We start from the raw sequence: 19,927 nt of genomic DNA on the forward strand, positions 1-19,927 counted from the left end.
CTCTGTCGTGTGCGATTGGCAATCTGCAGGGGTTCTGGAAGAGCCTGGCGACTGATCAGAGAGCCAAGATAGTGAGGGGCAGTGCCATTTATAATATAATATTTTATTAATATTATTATTAATTATTAATATAGAGACTTGAATTCGATCCTTGCGGATTATAATACAATATGTAGCCGTTATATATTGGTCGTATACATTGCAGGACACTACGAAAACCGAGTCACTAAATATGCAGCACGCCATCACCATAGTGAACAAAATGGCGACGTCCATGAACCTCGTAAGATTCGATTGTACGGGTGTCTTTCGAGCTTGTTTTAGCTGCATTTTACTCGCTGCGGCTTACGTTGGGAGTCTTTACCTATGGCGAAGTGGGCTACCAAGGTATTATTAAAATATAGCGTCAAATTTTCTTTAAACTTGGAAAACCTTGGACTGTATATTTTACCACCAGCGCTAGTAACTTGTTACTTCTAAGTTATAGTGTTACTGTTACTAGGCCTAAACTGTTGTTATTTTGTTAACGATAATGTTATGAATATGATAGCCTAGAGTAGACCTTGCATATGCCCCATGAAGTAAGGTAACGCTTGACATGCCAAACGAGTAACGTTATTGAAGTCAGTGCGTTGATTTTGAATCAGGTTTCGTTAGCTGCTACACAGTCAAACACATTCTTTTATCCACAATTGCTTATCCTACAGAATCCAGGGTGTTCACAATCCCATCTTACAGTAAGGCTTACTACTACTACTACTACTAGTACTAGTAGTAGGATGGTGACTTCGAAGTTCGCCCACTTAAGACTTAAAACACCCCAAAACTAAATCTTCTGGTATAAATCATTTGAAAATATACTTCATATGGTGGGAGAATTTTGTTATAGTACGATACACGGCCAAACTTTCTTTCCTGCAAACTGTTTTCACGTTGTTTTCCAAGAAGATTCTTCGTGATTGTGGAACTGGTATTTCTTGCTAGAGTATTGCGAATTTCGGCCATGCAACCTACAGTGTGGCGCTGGTAAAAATTGGTGGCGCTGTTGCTCTTTCAGTAATTATAACAGACTTCATAGATCTTCGTCATTTTATTGACAAATATGTAAGTAATTTCTTGCACACGGGTCATTTTGGAGAGAAAATAACTGTAGCTTCGTACTTTTTGGTGAAATTTGGCTCTTCCTGTAGGTTTTCATGGTGAAAATCGTGTATTTCTTAGGGTGCCCGAACTTCGCAGTATGGCGAACCTCGCAATACTGACTATACTACTGGTACTACGCTAGCTCACATGTAGCCTCAATTTTACCTTGGTCAATTGCACATTGTCCTCTCATCTGTTGTATCTTTTAACAGGAAAGGTGCCAAAATTTAGCAAACTGGCTACCATAGTATTGTAATTAATGTTTTAAGTTCTCTCTGCTGAAATAGTAATTATTGTTATGTTTTCTAATATTGTGAGCCTTCCTCTTCCACACTGGAATATATGCATGAATGAACTGTGCTTACAACCAAAATGTCCAAATCAGTATTAAAACACTGATGCTAATATCCTTGATGAAAAGGTGAATTTAGGTATAGCCTCTGCCATGGATAAATTAATATTTTACACTCTTTCTGGCCTATATCTTGTAAGTTCCGTCCTGATGCAGTCACATGTGAAAGAAGCCTAACAGCTTATTACTTAATATTTAACCTTCATGTCAGGTGGCTATCCAGTTTACATATTTAGCTTAGTTTGCATACTTTGCAATTTGGAAGACCATTCCATATGGAAAAACTGTGGATTTCTCGTTGGATGATACAACCCACTCGACTTTGGCAGGCCGGAGATCGAAACCACAACCTCCCATATGTAAGGTTTCATGATTGAGCTCTAATGCCACGGCCTTTGTCCACTCCGGCATAGCATATGTGCATCGTCCAACCCTCAATTCAACCATTCAATTCCATATCAGACAAATCTTTCACCAAGAATAGCTTTTTTAATATCGAAACCAGAGCTTCATCCTGATTTTTACATTTCATTTTCAAAAAAACAAGTTATTAAGGGAATTTAAAAATTTAAAAATTTTTGTGTGTGAATTTCACTCTCTGATATATATGGCAACTTCGTCTCGTCAAGTATTTTTTTTGTGCCTATTTCCTGTTGCAAACCTTTACCTTTTCAGTAGATTTTCTGACTTATCTATAATTAGCCACAGCCCCCTGGAATGCTAGCCTGACAGCTATACAGCAATGAGAGCACAGGTTCATGGAAAGGATGCATGCAAGTTATACAATAATATTACAGTACCATAGAAATGCTGTAACTTTCCTTTAAAACATGTTTGGTTTGCAGAGTATACTGTAAGCTATCTCTCATTGCTGAATTATTTGAATTTCATGCAGATGTACTCCAACATTTAATTTAAAGAAATCTTCAGTCATGTAAAGCAGCTTTTAAAAAGAAGTTCAGTCAAAAGTAATACCTCTGAGATATACACTCTTGCAGGTTTCAAACTTTTACATAGATGACTAAAGTTCAAACATGAAGGTTAAGCATCACTTGTGTTGGTTTTTAAATAGCTGTTGTAGGATACTGGTAGTCATTATAGATGTGTGCCTTGTAGTATACATCAGCTAATTGATGAAACAAATAGTTGTTCACAGTCTTTCAGCACGCTGCACACAACACGACCGATCGGGACCTGACGCAACTCGACTGCCGTGGTGTCGTGGAAAATCATTTTTAGTCGGGCAGTGTGGGTTCCAGATTACGACTGATCACAGTATTGCCAGTTCTAAGTTGTAAAAGCTTCAGTCAGGAAACTGAAAATGTTCTCACGACTGACAGTCATCCAGTGTGCATTGGGTCACGATTAAAGCTGCCCATCCCTAACAAATATAACCAATCACAGGAAAGAAATTTTGCATTTGACCTGAACGACCACCGATCCTTATAAATAGAAAGCAGTCATGTGGGCTTGTCAGTTGTTTGGTGTGTAGGGGTCAGTCATTGGAAAATTAGTCTTCACGACTTAAGGTTTTTCCACGAAACGACAGTCGAGTTGCATCACTTCATGGACAGTCAAGGAACTTGACTATTCACATAACTGTGTATATACTGTAACATTAGGCTTATATATGCAGTGCAATGCCTTCAGTAGTGTCTGGTTTTATATGTTGAAGGAGTACGGGAGCAGATTTTTGGGGTTCTTGTATCACTATTAAAGATGCTAATGGCATTTGCAGTGCAACATAATAACAAGCAGAAAATATGTTATGTTATGTATATATGCATACATGTCACAACAAAGTGGCTGAAATGTTGACTAGGTTTGTTTACTTAATAGCAAACAAACATAAACAATCAGCTTAGGCCTACCACATGTTTGAGTAGCAGATAGGTGCAGACTAACTTACTTTGCATACATACAAACATCAAAGTTAAAGAGCTCCTATTATGATGGACTCATAGCTTCTGAAATGTGGGTGAATTCTATATAAAGTGCAATGTTAATATGAAACTTACCTAGCCACTTTCAGAACTTTAATGTGTGTTGTGATTCGAACATCAAAGTGCAAAAGCAGTTGAATATTAATAAATGTTAATATCAGTAATTTTAGATATGCAACTTAGCAATTCAGGTATTCATTTCTCTTTCGACCACTCAAACCGGTGACTTGAGAAAGTTTACCACACTTTATGAGAGGACAACCCAAGGAGATGGAATATATTAAATAAGTATTGTAATGAAAGAAGTATATGCTCTGTCATCAGCAAGGAAGAACTTACTCCAACCCTGGCATTAAAGAAAAATGTTTTCCATTTTAATTGTATCAGTATTTCATGTTTGGAATTTCCTGCAAAGTCTGCGCGACATGATATGTTAAAATAACAGTAATTTGCACAATACTTGCCACAGGACTGAAGTATGATATATTTATTATACTACCATGTACAGGTACAGTAAGCCAGACTGTAGTGTATCTTTAATTGGGATCTGTTATGTCTGAAACCTACATGTTGTGACTGACACATGGATTTGCTGATTCAATTGAGCAGAAAGGTGTAATATTTGTGGCTAATTAAGAAATATATGCTTTGTAACATTCCAATTTTTTAAGCTGGATTTTACATCCTGTTGTGGCATTGACAAAGCTTTGTAGTACTTTGACCTGGTTGTATGACTTGAGGAAGTCTTAAAACATTTGTAATTATTTGAATACCCTTCAGGTTTTGGTTTCGATGATAATCGTAACGTATGCATTCATGATGGCGTATAATGTGTGTGTGAGTGCGTTTGTGACGCCCAGCTTGTAAACATGATATCTCAAGAAGAGAAGGTCAGACCAATTTCATATTTAGTGTGTAGAAGAACCACACTATGTACAAGAAGCATATTGTTTTTGGTAGAGGTCAAAGGTCATCAGAGGTCAAATCTTGAATCCCTTGTAAACATGTACACCCTGACTATACATTACGTCAGATTCATGAAGAAAACTGCTCATGTTACATCATCGAAACCACAATGCATTTTTGCATTCTGGTTAAAACTATGAGATCTGTGAACCATTTAGCTGTGCCAGATTACTGAGTCAAAAACTGTTTAGTTTTAAAAGGCAAGCAATTTTTCCTCTCACAAACTTAACATATTGTAAATAGTTTATGCCTCATAACATTAATAAATTTGTTTATTTGATCTTTCCTGGTATGATTTTGGTAAATTAAATTAACAGATTATGTTTTCTTGACCTCATCTTTCCTTTAATGAATTATGATCACAGTTTATTGTATAACCAGACTGTGATTAACTCCGAGTTGGTTTGAGTGCTACATTGCGACATAAATACATATATGCCAATTTAATCAGTGTAAAATGTTAACAAATTCAGGTTTTGCCATTGAAAGGAAAATAACTGTGATTTTTTCCCAGAAAGTTTGTCAGTTGCCCTAGCCTCTGGATGCATTTATGTATGGTGCATGTTAATATTATTACCAAAATAAAAATTTTTCCTCAAACACCAAGACTGCCCTTGAAAAAAAATATATTGTCGTAAACCACTGACAAGCATATCATGTAGAGGAATAGTCAAACTTTTGAATGGCTCTTGTCTTCATGTCAACCACATGTCTCTATTTCATTTTTACATGACAAATATAAGGTACTTCCAAAATCAAACACGTAGTCTTTATAAAAATTGTCCAATATAATGAAATAAAAGGTTTGAAAATATATTAATTAATCATTAAAATATTGTGTTGTATTTATATCTTCTCTCTCTTTCTCCCTCTCTCTCTGTCATATTTTCTGACATTCAGTTAATATAATATATTAATATAATAATAATCATAACCTATTAAATAGGCCTGCATATATATGTAGGCTTATTACATATTGATGAAACAAGTTGAATTCTGGGGTTTTCCCCTTGTGGATATTTGTATCAACTACTCCAAACATTTTGCTATTAAAGTAAGGTTGAACATCTCAAAATTCCCAGCTTTTTCAAATCAGGGCTTTGTTATGGCCAGATATTGTCATCGAGTCACTCAAATTAAAGCTGAAATTTGTCTTTCACTTGATATTTGTATATTTTGGTTTCATATTTCTCTTTCAATATTAACTTTTGATTGCAACATTTGCAACCATATTATGAATGCACTGAGGTCAAAATGCATTATAAGTACAAGGTACAAATCAGAACAAACCAAACACTATCAATTATTTAGTAAGATGTTCCTTTTAATGAGTCCAAAAGGATAGATTATGTTGATAAATATTTTGGTATAACTATTAAAACGAACAATAAAATTACTGTTTAACAAAGATTATAACATACAGAGATACTGTACCGCAACATGTTTAGTGGTTGCTGTACTCAAATTGAAATCAATAAAGTTCTGTTAAATGTTAATTTTTTTTATTAGTATGGATCTCAATTTCTGCCCGAAACTAAACATGTTTTCTTGCGCATAACAGCCTCATAGCCAGTGTGAATAATTAGCAAGTAACAATAAAATATGTTTTGGCTTTATCAGCAAAGTTGTTTACTAAAGATTCTATAGATCAGTACACCAAGTTGTTTGTTTATCTTCAGTAGACAGCATTCCTCTTCCTCTCTGTGTTGTAATTAATCGATAGAATTGTTTTTCTTGTACAGTGCTACACGAACACCTTTCATGCCACCAACTAAGGACTACACTGCTTTCATATTTAGTACTTGGTTGGTGGAACACAGCGTTTTGTATTTAATCCTGAGCTCACTCAGTCGAAGCCTGGTGTAGCAAAAAGGGGTCTTGATCTTTCAAATTTTGCAACACTTGCAGAAGGGATGAAATGAAAATTCTGGGACCACTTTCTATTGTAAGTGACCTTTTTGAACGTTTTTCACAGTCGTCCACATACCTTGTAAACATGATAAATGCTTAAGTATTAAAGCTTAGATGAATGTCATACTTGCAAAGTGGATCCAAATAGTGACTGAATTATCAATGAATTAACTTGATGCTAGATATATTACGGTCCACCCTTTAGCGCCAGACCCTTGTTGATCACTGAAAGTCAAGAATGGTCAAACACTTGAAATATTGGTTACTACTGTACTGTACTCAAAATGGAATATTAATATAAAATGTAGCAAGCAGTCATCATGTCCAGTGATTTCCTGTTTAATTTATAGCCAATAAATCTTATCTGAAATTATGGTTTCTATTTACATCTATAAATGGATTCATTACAAGATCATGTTACATTTATATATTGTGTAGACAGCTAGGATCTCGTTCCATAAGTTTCCTGGTTTCCACTTCTCTATAGATAGTAACCATAGCAGAAATGAAAAATAATGCCTTCTCCACTTCAAAAGGATAAGTATTTATAAAGCTGACATATATCAATTTCACATTTAAAACGATCATGGCAAGTTTAACGGGAAATATACTGACAATATATTAATAAGGCCTAAACACGCATGTATGAGTGTGTGTTTGTGAATCCTTTCAGGAGTTTGTTTAATGTGTTAATCCTGAGCTGTTTAATTGGTCTGTTTAAATGGCAGCCTCTGTGTGCTGTGTAAAGTTCTCATGTCAAGGAGTATTCCAAGCCTGCTTTTTCTGTTCACTGCTAACTGCTGTGTTCGTGGGAAGCCTTTACATATGGACTCCCTTACAAAGGTACATTGCCACTTTTTTATAGCTTATCTAAGCATAGCCTTTGTTAAGGCGTATTGGCCAAGTTTTCTTAGCCTAGTGGGCTGGGTCGATCCATACAATTCATCAAACTATGAGCGATTCGTTCCTGTGGTTGCGCTGGCCTCTACGCCTTTGGACAGGCGCTGTAATTTATTCACAAATGAAGAAACAAACCCAGCATGGTGAATGACGTAACACATATTGAAAACCGATGATAGTGTTCACACAATCACTTCTTCGTAAATGGTACTGTCAATTTTTAGGGTTATCTGCTTTAAAACTACAAGTTTACTATTTGAACATTCACATGTTGTGACAATTAGTACTTAATACAATTATGTTGTTACAAAGTTTAAAATTGTGCTTATCAAACATTAAGGTGTCAGTTACTGTGTTTAGATCAAACTAGTTCACATAGATATCTTGTGCTCACCTACGAATGGTAAGTTCCATTGCAGAAACGTACACAAAGTCGTAGTTCAACAAGTTTAATTCATTTGTGCTGTATGTTCTGTACGAATAATGTACACAATGTTCATGTATAATTATGCATTATGTATACCAGGGCAGAGATACGGCTCTGCAAAAGGGATCTGTATGTAATGTTCAACTCCCTAACAGTACACTAAGAGGACTAGGTGAGAAGCCTGATTAAAAACTTTTCGTCTTGAAGATGATGGTTGTAGCTGAGACGACTATTCCAACCGAACAGAAGTCTCAGTAATATCGATGTGGCTGGGAATTGAATAAAGTTTGTTTCAAACAAATAGTCCATCTGAATATTCATGTTGTATCTATTTTAGGAGAGCTCTGATTGGTTTTCAAAATTACTACCAAATTCGGTAGTAGAAATATATAGTGTGTGACTAATGAGATCTTCTGTCCAGAGTCTGTGAAGCGTATGTAGAAAGTAGCGGAAAATATAACAGCCGTAACATTTTCCTATTTTAATGTGAGGAGACTCATTCGCGTGGCTGAACAGATTCAGTCGAGTTTAATCTGAGCAGAGGGTAACATTACATCATGACAGCAGCCCTACTGAGTGTGTGGACCTCCTGCCCCCTCCCTCCCCCTCCCCCTCCCCTCCTTCCCCCTCCCATTACCTGTCTCCTCTCAACTGTTGCAATCTAGACGAACAAGTTGGTAACATTTTTAGTGATGTTCATCCTTTTGGTGAATGTTTGTTATAGTAGGGAGAGATCCTTTAATTAAGTTTTTACTTGTTGGAAAGAAATTTTTCCTTTGTAAGTTCATGTTTTTTAGGTGTATGTTTGTAGGTCAGAGGTCAGAAATGTGCATTACATGTAGCTTATTTTGTGTCCTTTTTTATTTTTATTATTATTTTATATATATTAATTACTTAATTAATTAAGTTATTTATTTATGTTCTATATGCACAGCAGATTCCAGCTATTCAGTAGGTTTATTTTTTTTACTTCCATTTATTTATTTATTTATTTTTTTACTCATTATTATATTTAATTTATTATATTTTGGTGGAAGGGGACTCATTAAACAATTTAAAATTTGTTGGATAATATTTTATTAGGGGAAGAGGATTCTAACCAAATAAAAAACTTCAATGCCTTCTTCTCTAATTCCTAGTGGCTAGTGCTTAGTTCATCTTTTAGGGGTAGGGGAGAGCATTTTAGTCTAGTGATTAGGGCATTATGGACTTGTGATCCAAGTATTACAGGTCTGAGTCCTGGCCAGATCTTTACTTTGTGTTCTGTAAGGTTACATGCATAGTAGATATGTTACTTTGTGTTCTATAAGGTTACTTGTACAGTAGATGTATTAAACTGAGTGTGCCAGATTATGGCAGCATCCTATGGACTGTCTTCATGGGGATGCTTACATGTGGCAGACTGTAGTGCCCGGGGAGGGGGGGGGGAGAAGGGGAACTGTTTAAATTGTGCACCATTTTGTATCACTGTGTGACAATTCACCAGTGACCTAGGGTCAATCATGTGAGAAGGTCCTGGCCTTATCTATCGGATTCTAAACTATAACAAGGTACAGCTGTGTAGTGCCAAGCCAATTTCCAGTACAGAGCATAAACTGTGCTAAAGTTGTTTTGTGTGTGGAATTACAGTAGTATAATTAGCTCAGTACTTTGGCAATTTGTGTTAGTAATACAATACCAAATCGAAGGACTCTCCCAGGCGCCAGCCAGTAAATAAACTCCAATTCAAAATGGAAGCCTATTGTTGTGAATTAAATAGAATAAATACTTGGCTTTGTAGTAATTTGAGAACTCTCCTGCGATGTACCTGTGAAGAACTCAACACACCTACCAAAATACATGATTTTTTTGTCTGTAGTCTGCTTTGTCATTCATATTAATATTCAATTTTTGTACCAGAAATAGCCATGACAAGGTTGAGTAAACTTAATTCTTTTTTGGTTGTTTTTATTGGTGCAAACAAATGTAAAACAGACCTTCGTGGTATAATTGTATCTCAACCAATTTTGAAACTGAATATATCATACTGCTTTTTATTTGATAGAAACTAGTGAGTGTTTAGTGGTTGTGACATGTCATCCTCAGTCATAAAGCATGTATTGCACTGTGACGATTTGTTGGGGGCTACATTAGGGTCAAACACATGTGTAACACTTGCTAAAATATTTAAAGTTTTATTAAAAATGGCCCTTATTCTATTGAAAATCCCTTATCCCTCCCTGCCACTCTTTTAGGTTGTACATATATAAATGGGCTGTGATGAATGATTTCATGGCAGGATATGCAAGGTACAGTGATTTCTTATTGGCATTCCCTCCCCTATCACCCCCTCCCCTCCCCCAAAAACATGAATGGTTAATATAGATGGCCATCAATTAGATAGATATAAGCTCATTTAATGAAGCTGAGAAATTGACATTCTAGAGTACTCTGGATCTTCTCGCATTCTGGCGAAAAGTTATTCTTGTAGCAGAGAAGCAAATCTCTCAAAACATATTTGTACTTCAAATTTTTGTATTTATGCACCAGTTATCACAGTAGAGAAGTTGTAGTGTATGCAGCGCTGTAGGTTTTTTTTTGTTTTGTACTGTACAGTACATATGTATGTAATTTGATATTTGCAGTGTGCAGTAATATTGTAGTGTGTAATTAAATTGAGGACAGTGAATAATACAGTAATGAATAGTACAATAATACAATGAATAATTTAATTGAGGACAATGAATATTCATACAGTAAGTCATCATATGGATCTTATTAAATATGTCAGATGTTATGATTATTCTCATTTTCTTAATTTTGTGCCTATTTTTCCAGAGACCATCCAGTGACCATCAAACAGAGAATTGTTAGTGTTCTAGCTGTGTCGATGATGTGCCCGTTTGCTTTGTTTTTTATAGCTGAGGATGCTACAGAATCTCAGGTAAACAAAAACAACATTAAAGATTAGTGAAGTTAGCAGATTAACTAAGTTAACAGATTAATAGCTAAAATATGAGATTATTTAAGTTAACAGATCAGCTAAATTAATTAACAGATTATTTAAAGTAAAGTTCTGATTATATATGTTTTTCAGTTACGTTGTCGTTCCCCTAAATTTTAACTGTATGCTACCAAGTCGCAAATTCTGTGCAATATTCTGTTGCGTCCTTTCTTTTGTTTTTCGTATAAACAAAGAGTCTAGCTTTGGAATTGAGTAGGCTCATTGTAAATGCAAGTCAAGCAGTCTTCTAGTAGGTTACAAATGGAATGTGTTCAACTCATTGACACATTCCAAGACCATGGGACTGTGTCTCTTCTTTTCTAGTTCATTCAATCACACACTCTGCAGACGTATCTGAATGTTTGAGTGCAATATTGACGTAGCCGACAATTTCTACCGTGCTTATTTTATAAATTGCTCGTAAGAGCAGAAAATTGTCATCCAGGGATGTCTATTGATGTCCTCATCCCAGGAGTACAAGATTTCTGCTGTCATACTACCGTGCTGGTACGTAATTAAATACGCAACCGAGCAGAAAATTGTAGCGACAAAAAGAAACAGGAACACGTCATCTTTGCACGGTAATGTTTAGTAACGTGCAGACTCGACAAGCCTGCGCGAACCAATAAACTGTCTCTTAAGGCTGTATTGGAATTTAGGAAGTGTAAAAGTATTTGTAATTTGATTTTTCTTTTCCCAGTCTTGTCACTTGTTGGTTATTTTTTTTTATTCCCAGGGTTATTCCATGTGGCAATATCTGGGCTTGAGAAGAGAAGCAATCATACCAGCTGCAGTACTACCACTTTTAGTTACAATGGTAAGTGAGACAGTTGGGGGGGGGGGGGGGAAACAGCACCATTTTTCTTTAATTTGCTCCAAATGTGTTCAATTATGCTGAATACTGTGAAAAATTCTCTATGTACAGTAAGTATGTAGGTTAAATCACGGCATCTTCACTCCGGTTCTCATTTGGTGATACATACATGTACAGCCTCCTGTGGAAGTGTTTACAGATCTTTCGGTGGTCTTAGTTCTGGTCCCTCTAATGCCTGTATGTAAATCACCGATCTTACAGATTAGTTCAGATTCACCTTTCAGAAAACTCTATTTGCAGGCCTGGTCTGTCAGTCTGCTTTTCAAATGTGTAAGTGCTGCTGATGAGTGCTGAATGATTGCCAAGTCAATATAAATACTTAGAAATATCAATTAAAGTCAAGATGGGTCAAAGGTGATACTACTGTAGCTCAAAACCTGAAGTATGTGTGGAAGAAACACCCCCCAAATCTTTCAAGAATACAACCATTAGCATACCCAGCACTAACCCTACAGACCACTCTATATACTATCAAAAATCCCATGCTCCTCCCCTAAATGACATTTCAAAAAATGACTTCTTAAAGCCTTCATCTCATGACAAAATTTTGCATTTGCAAGCACAAATATCCTCATATTTCTCATTAGCTGTGACTTGTGATGGGAATATTTACCCCCCCCCCTGGCCCTTCCCTCCCCTCTCTCCTTCACCTTTGTTGACTGGTGACCATATAGTGTGACTAGCCGGCATTCACTTCCTTTCCTTGTCGTGAGGCAATCTGTGATAGCAACAAAACCTTAAAAGACTAAAAATTGTAAAGCATGACTTTAAAGCCTATCTGTTGCCTATTACAATACAGTGCATTGATTGCCTACATTAAGAGGAGGCCTAAGCTGACAACCGAGTTTTGCACAAACAATTTAAATTACTAAGTTTCAATTGTCTTAGTCCTCACCTTTTCTTTCATTCAGTCAGATTCTCTCCTCAGCAGTAAAAAATCCACAAAAAGAATCATCAGTGTTGACCCCAGACTAGATTATTTATTTAAAGTTGCTTACACTTTACAAATATGCTTTATTCTGACAAAACTGGAGAGTCTTGAATTATAAAACAACTTTTACATCTAAGAAAAGGGAAAATGCTTTGTTGAAGACAGCAAAATGCTTTTGAAGGTGGAACATTAGTAAAATACCTTTTGACTTTCTAGCATAAATTTGGGGTCAATCCTTGTGACTTTTAAATGACATTCTTGTCAGATAAGGGTTGGGGAATTGTCAGAGTCATAAAGTTTTTTTTTTTTTGCTCTGTGTAAATATTTTAGCCCGTCTCCTTGGAAAGAGACTGAGTTCTCAGTAAACAATTATGTTAAAAGCTTCAAAATAGGTTATGAAGAATGAAAGGGGGAAAAAAAATTAAGTGGTTTAACCTTCTCAATGTTAATGATCTTTATGAAATAATCAGAGATCTTTATGAAATAATTTAGTACCTCGTAATCATCTTAGAGCAGATAGCAACTTAAGCCAATTATCAGCTTGAAGAGCCTGAGAAGATTACCAGTTCAAAGGAAACTTGAACTCCCTGCAGAAGTCGCTCTTAAACTGGTCACACGGGGAAACTAATGATTCTTTTATTGCACGTGTAGTTTATATCCCTGAAAGCTGAGCGTAAATCATCTCTGGCGCATTTATACGACAGGAATTAACATAGCTGTGGACTTTTTACAACATCCGCTTGGTGCCGGCCGATAAAGCAGTATCTTACATTTGATCCATGTTAGCTGTCAGTCTCGTCTGAGAAGTAAAGATCGGATTAACAGTTTACAATAACGTGAACAGACTTTGTAAACTTCACTACGCCAAGGCTCATCCTCCCCAATCGTCGTCATTCTTCCCAGCCGAAAATACCCAGACTTTTTGTCTTGCAATGTGTCTGCAAGTAGCAACATGGCAGACAAGAGACTTCCTCCTCAAGAGAAATGGAGTAGTTTGAAATATTGGAGGGACCTTCCAAGGTGGCAAGCTTCATACCCAGTGGGGTGATAGATATCTTTTCTAGCTTGGGAATGTCGTGAACAATTTATCATCTTTTTACACTCGGAGTAACATTAACACTAGACTATGTCAGTATGATGTGACAACCAATAAACTTAGAAAAACACTTACTGATAGCTTCTATTGCCCTCAGTATCAGACACTCATAAATTATTTGTATTCTCCAAGAAAATTTCCCTCCTCGCCCCCCAACCCCCTTTCACAAAAAAAACTGATATAACTGAGCATAACATTACACACAAATTGTACAAAGATGTATTTTCTCCTCCCTCTGCCCCTTTCACTTGTTCCCAGAATTTAAGTAGGTACCTCCAACTTTGTTGAGCCCTTCAGATGTTAAGGCGTTATCTTCTTGAAATGCCTTTGGGAGCGTCAGTCTGAGGTACAGTAGGCATATATGTTAAGAAGTCTAATGTTTGAAGCAAAAAGAATCTTCACTTGTGTCTGCCACTACAAGGTAACACTGTGTCTGCCACTACAGGATAACACTGTCAGCCACTTTGATAACTGTGTCTGCCACAACAAGATAACACTGTCTGCCATTATGATAACACAGTGTCTGCCAATACATGATGACCCTGTCTGCCACCACATGGTTACACTGCCTGCCACTGTGACAAAAATGTGTCTGCCACCACATGATAACACTGCCACTGCCATAGGGTGTCTGCCACTACATGACAACACTGTCTGCCACTAAATGATAACACTGCCTGCCACAATGATAGCAATGTGCCTGCCATTATGATAACATTATGTCTGCCAATACATGATAGCACTGCCTGCCAATACATGATAACACTGTCTGCCACTATGATAACACTCTTCCACTACATGATAAACACTGTATCTGCCACTACATGATAAACACTGTATCTACCACTACGTGATAATGTGTCTGCCACTACATGATAACAATGTGTCTGCCACTACATGATAAACACTGTATCTGCCACTACATGATAAACACTGTATCTACCACTACGTGATAACAATGTGTCTGCCACTACATGATAACAATGTGTCTGCCACTACATGATAACAACGTGTCTGCCACTACATGATAACAATGTGTCTGCCACTACATGATAACAATGTGTCTGCCACTGATCATGATAACAATGTCTGCTACTATGATAACAATGTGTCTTTCAATAGATGGTAACACTATCTGCCATGACATGATAACAATGTGTCTGTCGATACATGATAACAATGTCTGCCACTATGATAACACTGGATATATTTTTCATTAGGTTATGAAATAGGTTACAAAGGTTGTTTCTTGCTGTTTATATTTCTTCACCCTTTGTGATCGTTTTAAGGTACAAAGAATTAGCAACCCACTTGTTATATGCTGCTGAAAATGTCAATGAGGGATTCTGTACGTGTTCACGGTGTTCATTTTTCTAATAAAGGTATGACTATAATGATACCTACAGTATAGGTCACCTTTACTAATAAATTAAAAAAGAATTCTATCAGTCTTATCCTATGAATTCACCCAATTGGAAAATTATGATTCTATCCCCCCCCCCCCTACTTGTACTTTACATTTCACTTAACACACTTACAGTCACTTAACTGACTACAGTTTCAATCCAGCTATTTCAATGCACTAGGGAATTTTGTTTCTACAAACTCGTTAGCCAATGATGAATTTCAAATTGGTGTTCACTCCTTTGCAAGTGTTGTATTCTTTGCACTCTACGATAATATCAATTAGATTCATTCACTCTCTGCTGACCCACACTTAATTAACTGGTTCGAACGTCTCTGTTGACCTAATATTTTTAAAGCGAAGTACAATCTAGTTTCAAAGGAATCAAAGTGGTACATATATATTCTTCTATGATTATTGAGTGAATGTTGCCATGGATGTAAGAAACACAATCCTGAGGTGACCATGCAAATAAACAATCTCCTTCAATATAAATGTAATGAAAGTCAGGTTTGTAACTGTATAAACTCTTGTTTGTTATTACTATAAATTTAAGAATGCTGTTAAACCTCTTCTAAACATCGCTTGAGGCAGGGAAAACGTTGCTTTGAGTACAGAAAGATGTTGTTGTGAGTATGAAAGGGAATCATTAGATTTAAAAAAATGCAAAAATATACAAAAACAACAACAACATTGTGTTGGAGTAAGATTTAAAAATGTGTTGCTTTTAGGGTTGAGGGAGTTAGGGGATGGGGGGTTGGGGGGAGGTGGGATGATACACAGACTTGTCAAACTATACACTACTTATTGTCATTCTGTATATTAAACATGGGACTTACAAACCTCTTTCCTTCCATTTTTATTCACTCTGTTTTGTTCAGATTTTTGTCCTTATTTATTGTTTTCTATAGTTGAATACAATTCTCACCTGCATCTGGAGAGTAAATCTGATATATCTGTTTTGGTACATCTGGGAAAATATTACCATAACGTTGTCTTATCTTACCATAACTATTAATAGAAGCCTAGTAATGGCATTGTAACCCGAGTTCATTTCTCGAGGCTTTCACTTTTAGGAAACGTGGAAGTTGCAATATTCATTCGGTACAGAGTTATATATGTATGATATGTCATCATATATCATATCCGTTTGACAGTTTAACTAGAAATTAAAATGGAGAGAAAGCCAAGCTTTTGAAAACCATTAGCTACAAAGGATAGCATACAGCACATACTAAGTCTGTACATACATTTCATGGAGAAACGTATGGTTTATCAAATTTAAGTGACAGGTAAACAAGCAAAGAAACATATCTAGAGGTTTGGAACAAAATTTTGAGACGGAGTCAATTTTTCATGTAGCGGAGTGGAATATATTCTTGCCCTTTCTTTTCTCGTTATGATATGCCATCAGTTTATCACTGAAAAGAAACTATATTTACGAAGCAGAAATATATGCGCAATGTTTAATACATAATGGACATGCTCGCGATGTGTCTCAGGCTACTGTAGATCTACTCTCACGACTTTGTCAACCTTGTCATTCAGTGACAATCACTTCACTCAATAGATGTTTGCATTGACATTGATGAGTGTAATTTCCATTATTTTCCATCTCTAATTATCTTCGTCTTGACGCTGTAATGATTACAGCCAGGGAGCAGAGCAAAGAAAAGTACTCACAGTTTTTATTGAACTTAAACAAAAGATGCTTCCTTTCTATAGACTGAAAGGCCTATTGTTCCCCATTCATGACTCTCTCCCATTATTGAAAGATTATTACCAAGTTGCTTCTCTCAATAATCTTGGAAAAAAATTTGTGATGGTAATATCAGTTTCCATGGAAACTAAAGATTTCATTCATTGTGTGTGTGTACAGTATGTATATGAGAAGTGACTTAATGATGTTATGTAAAGCTATCGTATGCAAGTTCACAACAGTGTGGATGTTGCATCACAGTTAGAAAGATGTAAATATATTGTGCGACAGTTAGAAAAATGTAAATGTATTGTGCGACAGTTAGAATATTTAGTTATTATCCTTAGTGTTTTGTGTCATCTAATTCACTTATTTCCTTGTGTATGTGATGGTTTGTCCGGGAATAATTATTAGTGTTCAAAGTTTTTGTAGTCAGTTTTAACCTTGGCTCTGAATTTTTTTTTGGCTATAAAATACATTTTCCTGTGTAAAAAACATACATCTTTGGACTTGTGTAGCAATATGACCATTTTGCATCGCATTTTGCAATGCGATACCGGACTTATTATTCCCAGAGGGAGAGGGGGGGGTTTGTTTTCCAGTATTTAATATATATACCTGATGTTATCTATTCTTTTAGCTAACAAAATTGCCTGACAAAATTGCTTGGTCCATTCCAGCAGAGGATGAAGTAAGATTATGCAACTCTATAGAAACTGGTATGACAATATATAGTGTTTATCAGTCTACAACTTGTATAGCTGCAACACAATGAAACTGTTAAAGTGTTTATATTAAAAGATAGGGAGTCTCCAGGGTTACGAACAAATGAATGAAGTCCTCAGCGTTAGAAGCAATTGAGTCTGCAGTCTTAGAAATGTCACAGGTTCATCAGTTTTAACTGAAACAAACTATTTGGGCTTGAATACATCAAACATTTAATCAACTGTTTTCATATAAATATGAAACTCTGAAACGGGTGTCAGAATTTTCAACTCTGAAAAATGACTAACTATTAAAACTAAGCTGAAGTTAAATCTAAGAACCAAACTAAGCAATTCTGCTTTCTTGACATGTGTGTGTCTGCTTCCAGGCATATGTGTGTCTGCTTTCCAGGCATGTGTCTGACTGCTTTATTGACATGTTTGTGTCTGCTTTCCTGATGTAGGTGTGTCTGCTTTCCAGGCATGTGTCTGACTGCTTTATTGACATGTGTGTGTCTGCTTCCCTGATGTATGTGTGTCTGATTTCCAGGCATGTGTGTCTGCTTTTGTGATGTGTGTGTCTGCTTTCCTGACATGTGTCTGACTGCTTTATTGACATGTGTTTGTCTGCTTTCCTGATGTATGTGTGTCTGATTTCCTGACATGTGTGTGTCTGCTTCCAGGCATGTGTGTGTCTGATTTGGTGATATATGTGTGTCTGCTTTCCTGACGTATGTGTGTCTGCTTTTAAGGCATATGTGTCTGCTTTCCTGACATGTGTGTCAGCTTCCCGACATATGTGTGTCTGCTTTCCAGGCATACTGTATGTGTGTCTTCTTTCCAGGCATATGTGTGTCTGCTTTCTTAACATATGTGTGTCTGGGGCACTTTACTTGATACCTTGAAAACAACACATGAACTTTCCATTCATAGTTTGAACAATGGAATTTGTTAATGAGACTGTACTGTTTTACTGATTGCTATAACTGCACTTTACCTTTACAGTGAGTGTGGTTGGGTACGATTGATCAACGTTGAGTACTGTACCTTACTGTATCTTGTGGTCACTTCCACTGACTAATCTAAAAGTTTAAGAAAACAATAATGATTCCTATCAGTTTTGCCAATCCTTTTATGAGTATGTTATAGTACAAAGGATGTGAGTGAATTTAATCATAAATCATATTCAGGAAGCTTTGGGGAAAAACGGATATAATCAGCTTCTGCTTTACACACAAAGGTCTACTATCGTTATATGTGAGCAAACATTAGACCGTGTAAATTAAATTCACAATTTGACATAATTTTGTTAACATCCTCTTTCTTTCTGTCCATCTGCTCTGCTAGATTCTATTTCTTGGGCCTCTGTACATGACTTACTTGGATTACTGGAACGAATCAGACACAGGTAAGGGTAATTTAATAACGTAAGGCAGTTAGCTATGTTTACATTCCAACATTCTCAGCCACTCAAACTTGCTGATCAATATGAGCCCTCTATGAATGCAAATCTACACTTGATATCAGAAGCAATAAATTGGTTGTTAGATGTACCTCCTCCTTCCACCCTACACCCCCCCCCCTCCCCATCCCCTCATCATACCTATTATGTTTCCAGGGAGCAAATTAGATTTTCTTTATTCCAATCATTTCACGAATATAATCAGGTACTTATTTGTATATACAATAATGTAACTTTGGTTACAATAATGTACAGGACAAATTAATTCTCAATCTGCAACTTAGTATTATAATTTGAATCGACTAATCACATCAATTAAAAGCAAGATATCATTTTCATGGGACGTATTGCTTTGTTTTTACATCCACTAGCAGTTGTTGGCTCATTATTATCAGGTCGTAGTCGTCATTATTTCGTCATTATCCTACCTCAACTTTTCAATCCCTCTGACATTTAATATCAGCCGTGAAGGGCCTTTTGCTGACTCTCGTCCATAATTTGTAACTTTCTTGTCAAAATTTTGATATCGTAAATGTCAAATCTTTTTGTAGCAAGCAAATATGTTAGGAGAAAAACATAAAGATGAAAATAATGCCAAGTGGAAAAGTGCTGATTTACCATTCATGAACCAAAGATTTAATATATGTCACTTTGGCAATTAAGGGTTGTAAAAGTAGTTTGTCTGTCTGGCCTTACTGGAGATGGATATTAAACATCGCTCTTTCTGCCTTTGAGGGATTCTTGTTTGTTTTCTGCCTCTGAGGGAGTCTTTTTTCTTTCCTTTTCTGTTCCTCACAGAGGCTCTCCCACCAGTAAATTCAAATATTGATTTATTAGTAAGTGGAACTACTGTATTGTCTGAATTACTGGGAAGCTTCATATATATAAATAACCTACTGCTTTTCTTCTGGTGTCTTTTTATGATTTAACCTTGCTCGAGAATTTCTTCAGATCATCAGTGGCAAGGAAGAAGAGCAGAGTTTTCCATACAATGTTAAGCAGTGTTCTTCACTGGAGTCAATTGCTTGCAATCGAGTCAGACTCAAGTCACATATTTCTTGATTTGTGACTTGACTTGACTTGTGATGAAATAACTTTTGACTCGCCTTTTGTCTTTGACTTGACAAAAAC

General features: G+C 36.2%; 1 protein-coding gene across 2 annotated transcripts in view; it reads left to right on the forward strand.

The window, feature by feature from the left end:
• Positions 1–232: 232 nt before the first annotated feature.
• Positions 233–19,927, forward strand: part of LOC139970768 (CAAX prenyl protease 2-like) — a 31,074-nt gene continuing 11,379 nt past the window's right edge. Inside the window, exons 1-4 of one of the 2 annotated variants that reach the window (XM_071976737.1) lie at positions 233–387; positions 10,460–10,565; positions 11,362–11,442; positions 18,682–18,742. In XM_071976737.1, coding sequence (XP_071832838.1) covers positions 233–387; positions 10,460–10,565; positions 11,362–11,442; positions 18,682–18,742 — 403 coding nt within the window. Of the gene's footprint in view, positions 388–6,905; positions 7,159–10,459; positions 10,566–11,361; positions 11,443–18,681; positions 18,743–19,927 lie in introns of those variants that run through there. The other variant, XM_071976738.1, reaches the window with a different exon arrangement.

This window comes from Apostichopus japonicus, chromosome 8 (assembly GCF_037975245.1).
Source record: "Apostichopus japonicus isolate 1M-3 chromosome 8, ASM3797524v1, whole genome shotgun sequence".
Classification (NCBI taxonomy): Eukaryota; Metazoa; Echinodermata; class Holothuroidea; order Aspidochirotida; family Stichopodidae; genus Apostichopus; species Apostichopus japonicus.